At 43.9% G+C, this 15,682-nt stretch overlaps 1 protein-coding gene across 1 annotated transcript; it reads right to left on the bottom strand.

Annotated features, from left to right (window-relative positions):
• Positions 1–8,788: 8,788 nt before the first annotated feature.
• On the bottom strand, positions 8,789–15,682 carry ENSA (endosulfine alpha). The gene is made up of 4 exons (XM_040230810.1): positions 15,469–15,682; positions 13,684–13,809; positions 12,215–12,381; positions 8,789–9,545 (listed from the first exon to the last, which is right to left on the bottom strand). The coding sequence occupies exons 1-4, from the start codon at positions 15,523–15,525 to the stop codon at positions 9,530–9,532; spliced, it is 366 nt and encodes a 121-aa protein (XP_040086744.1). The 5' UTR covers positions 15,526–15,682; the 3' UTR covers positions 8,789–9,529.

The following is a 15,682-nucleotide window of genomic DNA, read 5'->3' as shown; positions in this document are numbered from 1 at the left end:
AACCTTCCAATGTGGTTCTCTCAGAAGTTTCATTTCCTGGCTTATCCACTACTGCTGCCATTCAGAGACTGTTGAAAGAGGTCAAACTCTTTACTTTTTTCCAAATACTCACAGACTAATCTGAACATAAGTTAGTGAACAATTTAGTCCTTCAACAAATATTTATTGAACACATATGTGCCAAACACTTGATACTGGGGATGGAGCAACGAGCATGACAGAGTCCTGGCAGGAGGCCAATACTTGATAAAGGTGTGAATGAAGGACCCTCCTCCAGCTGTTTCTTTAATCTAGCTTACTTGTTCCTTTCTGAGCACTGTTCAAACTACTATCCCATTTCCTTTTCCCCAGAATGTCTTTTCAGAGATGGAAAGCTTAATCTTCCCCTCAGAACCTTGAGAGGCAGGCCTGAGGACGCTGCACTCCACAGCCCTGTGAGGCCTTCAGTCAAGACTGGCACCAAATAACTTTTGAACCAAAGCCTTAAGGCTAATTCATTGCACAAGTGGTTGCCATCTCTACGATCTTTGGACTCTGCCCCAAATGCAGAACTCTCCTACTTTCAACCTTGGTCCTGTCATTTCTCTGATACCTTACACAGAAACTCCTCTTTAGAGAACTTCCCTCAACCCACTCATTTAAATTACACTGAAGCTACCCTCAAACATGGCTTTATTTGCAGACCTACACGGTTTTCCCCTTCTATATCAGAAAGGGGGGGAACTGAGACACTCCTAGTTCCCTAGTGCCTTCCTCAAGCCCTGATTTTTCCAAGACATTTGCATGCAACCCCTCCTACTTTGGAGTTCATTCTGTCAAGCTAAATTCTCCTTCATATTCTCTGCTATTCTTGGTCACTCCTATACCAGGACTGGAAGTTGGCTTCATCTTCTCCTCCCCAGTCTTGCATAATTCTAGATTCATTTAAACACCTTGATTTACTGACCCAACACTCTAAGCCCATAATTCTTTTATTGTTGCTACTGTTGTTTTCTAAGTTAAGACACTTCAACTTTCCTTTTATATAAAAAAATACAGTTAGGCTTAATAAGATAGAACAAAAGCTCAAACACACGAGCCACCTACCCTGGCAGCTTGATATGGAAACTCCCTTAGTTCTTTAATACCCCAACGATCTTTACCTTTACTCCACTTGAAACACCTGTTCCTACTGCCCTTGTCATGACATGACATGGAAGAGTTCCAACTCTGAAATCTTAAACGCCAACATCATTCTGACACCATGTCCCAAGCTTCCAGCTTTATCACTTCTAAGTCATCTGCTCTTTGACCTTATTAAGACTTCTCTTGACCTGAGTTTATCATACTTTCCTTAGCCTACCTTCTTACCCAGTCTGAATCAAGTATTCCTTCTTTCAGAACACCTTCTATCCCCTTGTTCCTGTCAGTCCTCTTCATCTGTCTATAAATCATGATCCAGGATCTACACAATAATAAGTCTTCTCTGCTCTTGTACCCAGGCAGCTAGGTGTTGCTAGAGAAAACAGCAGAAATAAACGAACTGATACCATTCCAATGGTATCATTGAGAGTTGGACCATAAAGAAGGCTGAGAGCTGAAGAACTGATGCTTTTGAACTGTGGTGCTGGAGAAGACTCTCAAGAGTCCCTTGGACTGCAAGGAGATCAAACCAGTCAATCCTAAAGGAAATCAACTCTGAATATACATTGGAAGGACTGATGCTAAAGGTGAAGCTCCAATACTTTGGCCACCTGATGTGAAGAACCAACTCACTGGAAAAGACCCGGATGCTGGGAAAGATAGAAGGCAAAAGAAGAGGGTGGCAGAGGATGAGATGGTAAGATAGCATCACCGACTCAATGCACATGAACTTGAGCAAACTCTGGGAGATGGTGGAGGACAGGGAAACCTGGTGTGCTGTAGTACTTGGGGTTGCCAAGAGTTTGACACGACTCTGTGACTGAACCACCACCACCATTCCAGTGGGTTATGTGTTCCAAGGATTATACGTTCATGGTTTCTGTTAGATCCTCAACACTGTTTCCTAATTCTTTTACATAATAATAGTACTTTTTGTCATCTCTCTTTCGTCTTCCTCCCTTTCATCCTCTCTTCAATACTATGGCCACTCTTAAGTCCCCTAACTCCCGCCTTCCTGACTCTCAAGTAGTAACTTCACATCCTATTCCACGAAGAACAAGAAGGCGGTCAGACAAGGACTCCTATAAATTACCGACCCCTATTCACAAACAGCTGTGAGTTTACCCGTTGTTATATATATATATATTAATCATTTTTTACTGCTTTACAATGTTGTGTTAGTTTCTGCTCTACAGCAAAGTGTATCAGCTATGTGTGTGCAGAATCACCTATATATAAATAAATATATATATATATATATGTATGTCTCCCCTCTTTTCTGGATTTCCTTCCCACTTAGGTCACCACAGAGCATTGAGTGGAGTTCCCTGTGCTGAACAGTAGGTTCTCATCAGTTATTTTATGCACAGTGGTGTGTATGTGTCAATCCAATTCTTCTCACTACCCCTTCCTGCTGTGGGGTCCATAAATTTGTTCTCTATGTCTGTGTCTCTATTTCTGCTTTGGGAACAAAGTTCTGTACCTTCACCTTGAGTCTCAAGCACGATGAGGCATCTGTCCTGCTTTAGACCAATTTCTTACTCAGCTGGCTTGCTAACTAGATTAACCTCAGTACCTCACCTTGTACAGAGGCTAGCACATATGTCCTCAATTAATGTTTGCTGAACTATTGTTTAATTAACCACATCCATCTGAGTTGTTTCCACACCCCACCCTTTTTGGAGCCCTGCTTTTTGGTTATCATCCTTCTCTATGATGCCTCTACTTTTACTTGTTTCTTTTACTTGGTAAATATACATGCCTATCATTCCCATTCTAAAACAACAACAGACAAGAAAACCTTCACACACCACTCAGGTTTACAAGCAAGATTCTACCTCTACAATACACTGAAACTGGTCCCAAAAGATTACTAACTGGTAAATCAAATGGACACCCTTTCGTCCATCAGAAAACAAACAAACAAACAAAAACTGTGATTTTATTCTTGTTTTTAGAATTAAAAGTACCTATAATCATCAAATAGATGCTCATTGTCAAAATCTTGAAAAGTACAGAAAGTAGAAACACACACACACTCCTTAAACCATAATCTTGAAAGTTATTCACAATTTTGGCACACTGCTTTCCTGAAATTTGGGGGCACCGTGGTGGCTCAGATGGGTTCAATCCCTTGGTCGGGAAGATCCCCTGGAGAAGGGAATGGCAACCCACTCCAGTATTCTTGCCGAGAGAACCCCATAGACAGAGGAGGCTGGCAGGCTACAGACTATTTGGTTACAAAGAGTTGGATGCAACTGAGCGACTAACACTTTATTACACAGTGAGATTTAAACTTAACTTGTAACAGTAGTTTACACTACTGACTGCTTCCGTTTCTCCATTAACTCTGTTCTTAGGCACCCCATCATCCTGACTCTATTCTAGTTAGCCTGTTTTTCTGTTTCCTTCAGGTGTCAGCCTTCATTGGGCCAGTTTGTCAGTCTTTCTGCTCTCCGTCCATGGCTTTACTCGTGTATCCTGAGGTCTACAGAATTTGTATCTCCTATTCTGAAATTTTCTCCAACCTCTAGATGCATAAATCCAGTAACTTAACATAAATCGAGTAACCTACTCTTGGATGTCCTACAGGCACCTCACATCAACTCTTCTGCAAAATGAGCTCATTGTCTTCCATGCCAAACTTGCTCTTCCAGCTGTATTCTCTCTGGATTACGGCATCATAGTTCACCTAGTAACTCAGGCCAGAAACCTCAGAATTCTTTAATAGTGTCCTGTCTCTTTCCGAGTCCCACTCCTCACATCAATTTCTGCTGATTGTACTTCTCATGCATTTCTTGAGTCTGTTCAGTCTTCATCCCCACTATCATTACCTTATTTCCTCATCATATCTAACCTATAGTACTGTAGCTACATACAGGCTGTTATTGTACCTCAACTAACCCATGGTTAACACTTTACAAGTACAGAATTCTCCACTTAGATGTTTGTTAAACTTATGTCTCAAATTGAATTCATCATCTTCCTTTTCACAGTAGCTTTTTCCTTTCCCATCCCATTAGTAGTATCTTAAATACACCCATTTTACCATCTCCAGTCTCCTCCTGACACTACAATCAGAAAGATTATCTAAGGGACCAATCTGATCATGTCATTTCCTTGCTCAAAATCTTTATTCAGCATCTTCACACTGACTCCAGGATGAAGCCTAATGGGCCCTTTGTGACCTAACCCTTGGTTAATTCCACCCAGGTCCAGCCTACTATGCTACAGTTACTCAATTATTTTAAGTTTCCAGAATATAATACCTCTGCACCTTTGCGGCTGTTCCTTCCACCTGGAAGGCCCCCTTTCCCAATCTAACCCCTTTCCCTAAGTCCTACTACTCTTATCATATTTCAGCTCAGAAGCTACTCTCTGTGTAAGGGTTTTCCTGGCTGATCTCCCGTTTATTCAAATTAGGTGCCCAGACTCTCTACTCCCAGAGCATTTTATGCTCTTCCCTATCTTAGTTCCGAATCCTTGTACTCTAATTATTGTCAGTCTACCTATCTTCAGTATATCCCTCAATAGTCTGTAAGCTCCCTGGGCAGGAACCATATCTTAGGCACTGCTGCAATCCCTGAAGTAAAGGCTTTACATGCTCTATGTTGTTTAATTTTCACGGCAATCCCGTACAGTGGGTACTACATCATTCCTATTTTATAAAATAAGTAAACTGAAGCAAAGAGAGTTTAGGAAACTTGTCTCAAGTCATTCAGATGTATCAAAATCAGGATTTAAAATCAGGAAACTTGATGTTAGAACCAGTCCATCACTAAATCTATCACTTCTAAATCTCATTGGAGAGACTGGTGCTGAAGCTGAAGCTCTAATACTCTGGCCACCTGATGTGAAGAGCCGGCTCATTGGAAAAGATCCTGATGGTGGGAAAGATTAAGGGCAGGAGGAGAAGGGGATGACAGAGGACGAGATGGTTCGATGGCATCGCTGACTCAACGGACGTGAGTTTGAGCAAGCTTTGGGAGATGGTGAAAGACAAGGAAGCCTGGCATGCCGCAGTCCATGGGATCACAAGAGTTGGACACGACTGAGAGACTAAACAACTAAATTTCATCTCCACACAATTGGGCAGTGACCTATTTAAAACACAGAACCAACTAGATTTCTTCTTTACAGTCAGCTCCGTGGTTCCTATGCCTGCCTGCAAATCTTCTGTCTGCCTTTCTGGCCTGGTCTCCAGTCCCTCCCCAGGATTCACTTGATACTGTACTGCAAAATCAGCAGATTCCACATTGCCTCATCCTTCACTTAGTGTTAGTCCTGCTACCAAAATGCCCTTTCACATCTTTCTAGAAAAATCTCGTTTCTCCTTTGGAATTTGCTCCATGAAACCTTTCCTACTTTCTTTTGGGGTGTGCCATGTGGCTTTTGAGACCTTAATTTCCTAACGAGGGATTGAACCAGGCCAGGTAGTAGAAGCGTTTCCTGATCACTCTTTTCGCCATCCCATTGCAGCCACTGGAATTCTGCCTCCACTCTCAGCTGTGTCATTTGCCCAAGTTACTGATTTAGTTTTCTCACTTCTATAATGGCAGTACTAGCTACTTCGTAGAACTGTTGTGAGGTTTAAATGAAATGATGTAAATTAAGGACTTAGCAATGGGCTAGATGTAACTACTATTAAATGCTTATCCATATTCCTCTATGTAGCTAAACTTCTACTGCTGCAAGTTTAACACCGCAGCATGATTTCCTCATGTGTAGTTTCCACACCAGAGTGGAAGCTCCTTGCAAGTTGTTTAGTTTCTAATTTGCAACCCCATGGACTGTGGCCTGCCAGGGTCCTCTGTCCATAGGATTTCCCAGGCAAGAATACTGGAGTAGGTTTCCATTTCCTACTCCAGGGGGCATATTACAGGCACTTATCAACTAATAATTGAACTAGATTATTTAATACTACCTTTTAAAGCCCAGTTCAAATTCCATTTCTTCTACTATTTACCTAATGATTCCAGCCCCTTCCTTTCTCTGAATTCCTTTACCACTATCCTGCATTATATGTAGAAGTGCTATCTCAGTGAAGCTTCAAGTTCCTCCAGGGCAGATACCATCTCTTACACTGCTTATTTGCCCAGTAAGTGCTGCTGCTGCTGCTGCTAAGTCACTTCAGCCATGTCCGACTCTGTGCAACCCCATAGACCGTAGCCCACCAGGCTCCCCCGTCCCTGGGATTCTCCAGGCAAGAACACTGGAGTGGGCTGCCATTTCCTTCTCCAATGCATGAAAGTGAAAAGTGAAAGTGAAGTCACTCAGTCGTGTCTCTTAGCGACCCCATGGACTGCAGCCTACCAGGCTCCTCCGTCCATGGGATTTTCCAGGCAAGAGTACTGAAGTGGGGTGTCATTGCCTTCTCCTAGTATTTCCAATGGCAAAGAGTCAAAAACTGCTAGTATTTCCCCAAAGTCAGAGTTCAAATTCACTTGTGAATTAAAATATCACTGCCCAAGCATGGGGGGCCTTATCTTTGTAAGTAAGTCACCCACCTCTAAGGAAATTCAGCCAACAACTCATCTCCTGACTCTCCTCTTAGTTCACAGGAATTCTGCTTAAAACTACAGTAATCTGGACACCTTCTGGTGGCCCAATGGTTAAGACTGTGCTTCCACCACAGGGGGTATGGGCTTGATCCTTGGTCAGGAAATTAAGATCCCATATGCTTTGTGGGATCTTATTACATTAATTTGCTTTTATTTGCATGCCACTATCATACCTTAGCTTTGGGAAGAGATCTTTCCTTTCCTTGTTGACCTCCTTCAAGGTCCAGTAGAGGGCACTATACACATAAGGGCTGCTAGTGTGGGTGTGGCTGGCAGACCAACAGTAGATATCTTCAATGGCAATTCTCCCAGCTATTTTCCTTTTGCCTGTCTTCCATGTTCAAGCCACATCAGCTTAAAAATAAATGTGGCTGGACAATAATAATGGTGACTTCATCCCTGCCACCCTGCATATCAGATGGCTCTACTGAGAGACTTGTCAACACAATTATCACTCAACCATGCTGGAGGAGTGGCAGAACACTTGAATCCACTCTTTTTTTTTTTTTGAATCCACTCTTTGGAATAAAGATAAAACACTAAGCTAAAACAATGAGCAACAGCTTTTTGAAGCACTGAAGAATCGGGCTTCCTGACTGCCTAGCCCTGTCATATGAGAGTAAAGGAAAACGAAAGGCAGGTTTTAAACTGGAACAGAAAGAGCAATGACCATTTCTGGGCACCCCAGGATTCCTAAGGCTACAGCTTAAACCTAAGGACCAGGAAAGCCAAGAGTAATGGAAAAGCATGTAAAAGCCTAAAAGTTAAGAGATGTTAACTCAAGGTCTTCAATAAACTAGCACTGCCACCTTATAAATAACTTATTTCTATGTCAACGTCCCTTCTCTTTATATTAAATGGAACTTAACTAGATGCTTTCGCATTTGGAGCCTTGTTGACCTTATTGCCCAGCTGTTGCCACTTGGCAAACATAAAAGTAGGGACAATGTGCTCAAAAAGAAGTCATGGGACTAGTTTAAGGGGAGTAAGACTCAAGAAACCCCATCATAATAAACACTCCTAGCTTTACATACATACACACATCTCCCAGCTTTAAGATGTAAGTTTATACTACTGAAGTGTATAAACTTTTTCATGTATTTTCTTCCAGTTAGATAAGAAACCCCGTTAAAGGTGGGGCATGCCTTTCTTTAATGTATCTCCAAACCACCTAGCTCAGTGTCTAGCATGCTGTTCAGAAAGGCTGATGGTTAGCAGGCATCGCAGTCCCCTGACTAAATTAGGAGAGAGCAAGTCAGCTTCCTGAGAAGCTGAAAACTTATTTGGAAAGTTTCTGATTAAGAAGAGAGAATGAATCACACGCTGAGAACAACATTCCTTCTCTAGAAGTACTCCACCCTCTCAGTGCGATAGAAATTTCTCTAGAGCATCTAGTCTCTGGGAGTCTGTCTTCCCTGATGCATGCTCATTTGAGAAGGTAACTATGGTAAAATCTCCGAATCATAAAATCTCCTCTATGCCTAAAATCTCCTTGGGCAAATGGGCAAGTCTCCATCTTCACACATAGTAGATTGGTGTGAGTGTGACAGAAGAAAAGTGTGAGTCTGTTTCTCCTCTGGCAACACTTCTTTTGTATATTACACTCACAGGTAGCTTTACACCCATTTCAGTGGCAGGATTCCAGCGATGGTTAGCACATCATGAGGAAAGAAGTGACTCTGCCTCCTGCTGGCCACTAGCAGAAAGGCTGATCACTAGTGGTTACAATTCTTCAGAGACACAGGAGCTTGAGAAAAGGAAGACTGAAAGGGAAAACAGAGTGGCTTCCTTTCATGCTTAGCCTGGAGTGATCTTCAGGTGTCAATAAACCCTTCAGATCAAACACCGCAAACCCCTCATTCTGTGAGTCAGAACCTGAGGAAGATTCATCTTTGCATTAGCTATAGAAGTCCTGGTCTATATGCCAACGTCCCTGCACCCTCTCCCTAAATGATGGAAACGGAGAACCCAGACACATCCCATCTGAAGGGCCCCTGTTCCTTAGAGGCTCAGAACCCCACACCAGCTTCTCCTGAATGGTGTCTTCAGTCTTATTTTCTTCCCTTTGCCAAACCCCAATAAAACACACCAACTGCTGCAGAGAATTTCTGGGTTGGTTTTTTTTTTTTTTCCCGTGGATCTTCTTTTTTGTTTTTTATTTCAAATACTGAAAAAGTCCCCTGGGCTCTGCGGTGCTCCCCACACTCATCCCCTTTCTCCCACACTCACTGCACTTCTTCCCACAAAAATCTACTTCAAAGACAGCATTTTTTCCCCCACCCAAACAATTAACATTCAGTTCTTAGCTTGTTCTGCAGAACCACAGGAGTCATCCGCATCTTTCATATTTAGACAGTTTCTTTTATCTGACATCAAGTCCCAGTCATATCCAAGCTAGCAAGGCACTCTCTACACAGCTCAATTAGAACCCCTCACCTTTAGTCCATTTCACTCCCCCCAACCCAACCCCACCCCACACCAGCCACAAGGCCAAGAAGGAGGATAGTTAGGAATGTTTTTGTTATCAACTCTAAGTCCTAATTCATAACCCCTCGTATCTCCCACTCCACCCTCTCAACCCCCCCACCCCACCCCACCCCCAGGATTTCACTGAGATGTCTCCCAACCATTACTTGGAAAAAAAAGAAAAAACAAAAAAGAGTCAAGGTCTTGGTGCTCGGCCCAAGGGGCTCCATGCGCTGGGACACCGACGGGCAGGGGCTTCTGCCTCTCCAGCCCGCACCCGAGCCACCTCCTGACCCCTGGCTGCAAAAGCAGGGAGGGACAGGAGCCAGCACAGGACCCAGGGGGCAGCGTCTCAGGATCTGGCGGAGCCCCGGGCAGCATCATTCGACTTGGCCACTGCGGACGAACACAGAAGAAGAGAAAGAAAACACTGTCAAGTAGTAAGGGAAAAAGCCCTAAGTTCCACCCCAGTCTCTACCCCATCATTCTCCCACACTTATCAATCACGGGGATACACGGCACATCTCTTAATCCTATCCAGAGAGTTGTCTTTTTTTTTTTTAAAAGAAGAGGAAAATTTCGGTCTTCGCCTAGTTGCCAAAACTGTTCTCTGTCTTTTTGGAGATACTCAAGAAAACAAAGAAAAAAATTCTTTAGACAAGATCAAAATAACGAGGTTTTCAGAGCAGGCTCAGTTTCAGGGCCATGGCCAGAGCCACTTGTCACAGGGGAGATGGACGGACTGGGGTTGGGGGGCACAGGGTGATGAGGCGGCAGCTGCATGGAGGCCAGGGCCAGACAACACACGTGTTGTTTTGAATGGACTTAATATTCTAGGTTTAATCAAACAAAACGGAATTTCAAAATGACCCTTTTTTGCCATGGAAGGTATGCACTTCATGCTGTGGAAGCAGGTGGCATCTTTGTTTCCATGACCGGGTGGAAAGAGAGACCAACAGTCTTTCTGATTTCCCTATTTCTTCTATTCCTTCCTGAAACTGAGACTCACTGTGACTTCAGTCTTGAGGATTCACACTGATTGATAGAGAGAGCAGCTCAGACAGAAAAGAGTACAAAATTCGAAAAGATCGGAGATGAAGAAAACGTACAAAATTATATATATATTTATATATATAATAACATGACATATCTATGTACAACATGTCTGGGACGGTTGAGGAAACTATACAAGGATATTCGGCATTTTCCCCTTCCCACATGGACTTTAGACTAAGGAAGACAGCATGAGGAAATGAAGCAAGAAACACAAAAATTATATACAATTACAAGTGACAGTCAAGGAGTTGCCCTATGGGCCAGGGCATCACGGCATCCTGCTCTCTCCCTCCTTCCTCACCAACTTTTTCCTATCCAATCTGAATGACGGCCTGAAAAGTGAACGGCTGGTCAGCAAAGACGTGTAGACATACCCCAAGGCCCCATGTGTGCATCAGCAAGTTCATCAGTTGTTCTCATTGGGCCAGATGTGTGGCGTATCAGAACTGGTGGGCTGAGAGGTCAAGAGAGGACTAAAGACGGACTCTTCCTCTCTTGAATTGCTAGCTCTCACTTGGCCCTCTCTGTCCTAACTAGCAGACTGCATTCAGTGTGGTTCAGGCCAAGCTCGTGATAATGAGACAGACAATGCTGGCCACTCGCAGCCCCTCTTTTCTCCACCTGGTTCATGATCAGCATTGCTACCTCTCAGAGCACAGGAGCTGAGCTCCAGGAAGGCTGAGGTTTCTCAGTGCTCCTTCTATTTCTCCCTAACCGCCTTCCCCCGCTTTCTCCAACGTGAATCATCTCCTGAGAACCTGCTACTCCAGCCCCACAGCAGCACTAAGCCCCAGAGCGACCGTTCTTCCCTTTTCTTCCTGTCTCCCTAACAATACACCTGGGCAGCTGAGAACATCTGAAATGTGGGACTCCACACGTGCATGACTGAGCATGTTTCTTCAGGCCCACAGCCTGGCTCCCAGAGCAGCCTTTTAGCAGCCAAGGCCCAGATTTTAGGAAAGAAGCGAGAGCAGAGGCAAGAGGCTTCATGGCTAGCTTCTTAGAATTTTTTTTTCTTGACCCTCAAGACCATGACACTTATGAGGTCCTCTTGCCTGCATTTATAATCCCTAAATCTCAACTTCTCTCCTCATGTGGTCTTCAATGAGCTCTCCTCTGTAGTTTCCCCTATGGTCCTTCCTCACTTTTGGTTTTACAATGAACAGCACAGAGTTCTTCAGGATGTTAGAATCAGAATCAATCTGATCTACATTTGGATCTATATTACAGATGAAGAAGTAGAAATCCAGAGAGGTGAAGTGACTCGACCAAGGCTACAGGTCAGTTCTGTTTTCAATTGAATGGAAACAGAACCCAGATATCCTGACTGCTAACCCAGTGTTCTTTCCACTATCCCATGATACCTTCAAAAAGCAACATGCTGGAAGAGAGAGAGAAGGTGCCCATTTTACATGAATAATATTCTCCAGGGCAAATTGTAAAAGATACTGAACAAAGAAGGTTAGGTGGGCATTATAGTTTTAGGAAAGCACATCAGTTTTTCTTTTTGAGGATTTGCCAAACCTGCCATAATGAAAACATGAAAGCAATAGCAGCCCAAAGGACAAAACACTTAAAGCACAGAAAACAGATCTCGTTCAATCTATCTTTCCTAATCATATCAGGTTAGCCTCGGAATGTTAAACCTGTCATATTATTCCCAAGGCTTAGCCTCACCTATTTTGGAACACATTCTCTTCCAAAAGGAGAAATGATATCTCCCCAGTTTCTCACACAAATGAAAAAGAAAGTCTGCAGCATTATCCAATCCTAGGCTCCTATTTCTGAGCCCCTACTTGGGCCACATGAGGGTGTGGAAATCTCAATTTAACCAAAGCAGTGAACTCAGAGCCTCTCTTTAGCCCATGTTATAGTCTCAGCAGCCCCCAGAAGCAGCATAGTCATTTCTGGCGAGCAAGCTGAGAAGAGACAGCTAAGTGCCTATGTCCCTGCCTATGATATAGAAAAGTCCAGTGGGTGAGAAGGGGGGCAGAGGGGACCCAGGTTACCCCGCAAGCTTGCTGGTGACGAGCGAGGACTTTCTCTGGGGCAGATCCTGGGGGGTGGGGATGTGGTCACCGGTCACCAGGTTCTTGTCTGGTCCTGCACTGGGCAGCTGCTTATTCTTCATCTTGGCTTTGGCCATGTTGTAGTCTCCTGAGTCAAAGTACTTTTGCTAAGAGACAAGAAGGAGGTTTAGGTGAGTGAGGAGCTCTGGTCTTCCTCAAAAGCAAGGAGACTTAGGTCCACCATAAACCCTATAAACCTGCATCCACACTCAGATCTTTCAAGTCTTTTTTGATTAGCCTCATGTATACACAGCTTAGTATTAACTATATTTAATTATGCTTTCTCCCCAGTGTCTTCTGACTTTTTCACATTTGTAAGCAGTTTCCCAGCTAGGGTGTATATTTTTGGAGTTAAGAGATAGCTCCTATAGCCTTTTGTAGCCCCATGAGTCCACAATGCTTCAACCATATTTCTGACTTTAATCCCAAAGGTTTATAAAGGACCTATTAGCCTCCAATGGGCTTGGTATTGGGGAAACAGAAATGAATAAGATATATAAAGGGTCAACCTGGGGCTACCAGGAGATGATCAACCTCAAGCTAACAACCTCAAAACAAGAAATTATTCTCTCAGACTATGAATAGAAACTGGGCTTGTTTCTGAGGATAATGTACTTTCCTCCTACTCCAACCACTCCCACACATGTTCCATGGCTGTGACAGCCTGCCTACGCCTGTCTTGCTTACAGCAAGGTAAACTGCAAATCAGCATCACTTCATCATCTGTGACTAAGACTCAGTAACTGGGATTCTCCACAGAGATCTGTTTCCCTCTCCATTTCATCCGCATAGAGTAATACACTCCAGGTTAATGACTGACAATCCCTCAGTCAGCTTTAGGTACCTCTGAGGACTTAGGAACCCGAAGAGGAGCTAGAAGGCTATGAAGGTAAGACTCTCCCTTGGGAGAAGGACCACTCTGGACTTTTCCAGTGAGTCTCTTCAGGGAGCATTGTTAATGGCTGGTGCTAACTTCAAGGGTCTGAAGAAATCATTTCAAGTTGAGGAAATCTGTAGGACAGATTTCTGGGCCTTTCTTCGGAAATGATGCACCTCAAAATTTAGCTCTAATCCTACATCTGCAGTCCTAAAACTCCCACCATCCAAACAGGCAAACACCTGGAGGGTGTCAGCATTCCAGACTCTGACATCCTTCCCTCACTCTTCCAAGGCCATACCTAAATGCCCCTCCTTTAAGCTTTAGTATCCTGAGGGAAATCAGAAAATAACTGATACTCTTTCAGGAATTTACAGTATTTGCCTTGGGTTTGTTTTACAAGTTTCTAATTTTTCTTTACTGCTGCCCAACAACAAAACCTTCATATCAGTGTTCAGCAGAACTTCCACAGATCTCATCCCTAAGGCCCCTTTGGTTCCAAAGTAAGAGGGTAAGAGATTGTGCTCCATACCCCTTTCTGGAGTCTCTTCATGAGGAAGTCGGAGCCTCCAGGCTTTTGTCCTAGGCTTGGATATTTGGCTTTTAGCTTTGCCTCCTCAGCTTTTTCAGGGAGAACACCTTCTTTCTCTTGGGTGTCCTGGAGGAAACAAATGGGGTCAGTAAAATTAAACACTGAGAAGCAATGCTTCTAATATTTGCTAACTGTTACACTATTACCTTTTCCTGGAGATCTACCCATTTGTAAACATGCTATTCACACTCTTAAATAAAGCCAGACCTTTGTTCAAATCCCTGAAGCTCAAGATGACTGTATTGTGAGAAAAAAATATAAGCTGTTTGTCACACTACACCCAGGGAACCACCCCAGTGACCTGTGAGTACTCGTTTAAAAGTAATACCGAAGAACAATACTTTAATCAAAGAGCAAGCAATAGCTCACTTAGAACAGAAGCTAGGAAAGACAGAAAAGAGCTAGCAGGGATTCTGGTGATGCAAGATTAGTAGGGAGATCTCCAGCTGTCTGTAAAATACAGTACAGGTCAAATGGGAAATCAAAAGGGATAACTGCTGAGATGTTCCCTCCTAAGCTAGGCTTTTGATAAATCTCTCTATGGAGGATAGCTCTGTAGCCTTCTCCAGAAAGCACCTTAGCAATGGACAGTACTGGACAGCAATAATGGACAGCATTGTTTCCATAAACATTGTAGTAGGAAGGTGACAAGTAAACAAGAAATTAATCTCAGGAAAATTAAGATATAGTGGGTTCACCAGTACTTACCCACCACCTCTGTCAAAAAATCAACACCTTCCCTAGTGATGGAAGTTTGGGAAACATGCCAAGAGCCCAATTAACTTGCAGGGTCTCTTACTGTTGTTGTTACTCTCTGCTTCCCTTTCTGTGGGCCCTGCCGCCCTTTTCTTTGACTTTTTAAAAAAGGACATGAAGCCAATTTGTGGTTCTTTTTAGTGGAATTGCATTACTTTGCCTTGAAAACCTGGCCCATATATAACCCAGGGGTTATTTCATGAACCCGAGTCCAGTACTAAATGTTATAAATCAATACAAAACACCTAAAGAAGTTGGCGTGTTTTCATCACAGAATTGTGGGTGAAATAAGTCCCCACTATCTTAGAAGTCGGGGGGAAATATGGTGGCGTCTTTCTTTTCACGACTCTCTAGGGGTCTTTCCTAGGTTAACCTCCATTATTCTGTTTGAAACTCTAGCCCTCTTCAATTTTGTAAGGTCCTCTTTGAAGGTGGGCAACAGACCATCTCCAGCGATCAAAATGTCTCTTTGAGAAAGTTGCAGTCTTAAATTAGCCATGATAATAATTACTCTTCTCCCTTCCCCCGGTGCTGATCCCTTTTTAAACGTCTATATCTTGACCTGTATCTTTAGGATATAGAATGCAGGACCCAGCCTGGCTGTTAGTTCATTTTACCCCTACTAACCTATAACATACATCTCATCCCGAGACCACCAACCCCCTTTCATTCACCTACTCTTTTCAAACACCCGCCCCACGCTCAGGTTCGGCCAATTACAGCACAGCTTCAATACGTAAAGCAGTAGGTCTACTGACCAATCAGGAAGGGTACTATACTGATTGACAATCCAGCCAACTAACCAGAGCCAAAGCAGCAGGCCCTGTTGAAACTCACCCTGCATGACGCAAGACGTGGCCAACCCCTGCAGAGCCCGAGACCATGGCGACCAATCCGCACTGGTGGGAGACCGCCTCCCGCCCCATCACAATCGCCCCCAACTCGCCCACCGCACCCCCTCCATTTCACCTGCTTCTCCTCGCCGGTCTCTTCCGTAGGGTTCTCCTCTTCTTGTTTCTGGGACATGGTGGGACCGGGACTGTGGAGTGTGGGGGACCCGGGAAGTCAACCGGAGAAGGGAAGGGGGAGGGGAAACGGGACAACCAGCGCTGCTTCTTCAGCTCCTGTCACTAGGATTGCTCAGTCAAAATGGCGGCCCTTGCCTGTGACGTTGCGACCGCCC

The sequence above is a fragment of the Oryx dammah genome, unplaced genomic scaffold (assembly GCF_014754425.2).
Source record: "Oryx dammah isolate SB20612 unplaced genomic scaffold, SCBI_Odam_1.1 HiC_scaffold_28, whole genome shotgun sequence".
Classification (NCBI taxonomy): domain Eukaryota; kingdom Metazoa; phylum Chordata; class Mammalia; order Artiodactyla; family Bovidae; genus Oryx; species Oryx dammah.
The sequence above is the reverse complement of the archived record's forward strand: the minus strand, read 5'-3'. Positions and strand labels throughout refer to the sequence as shown.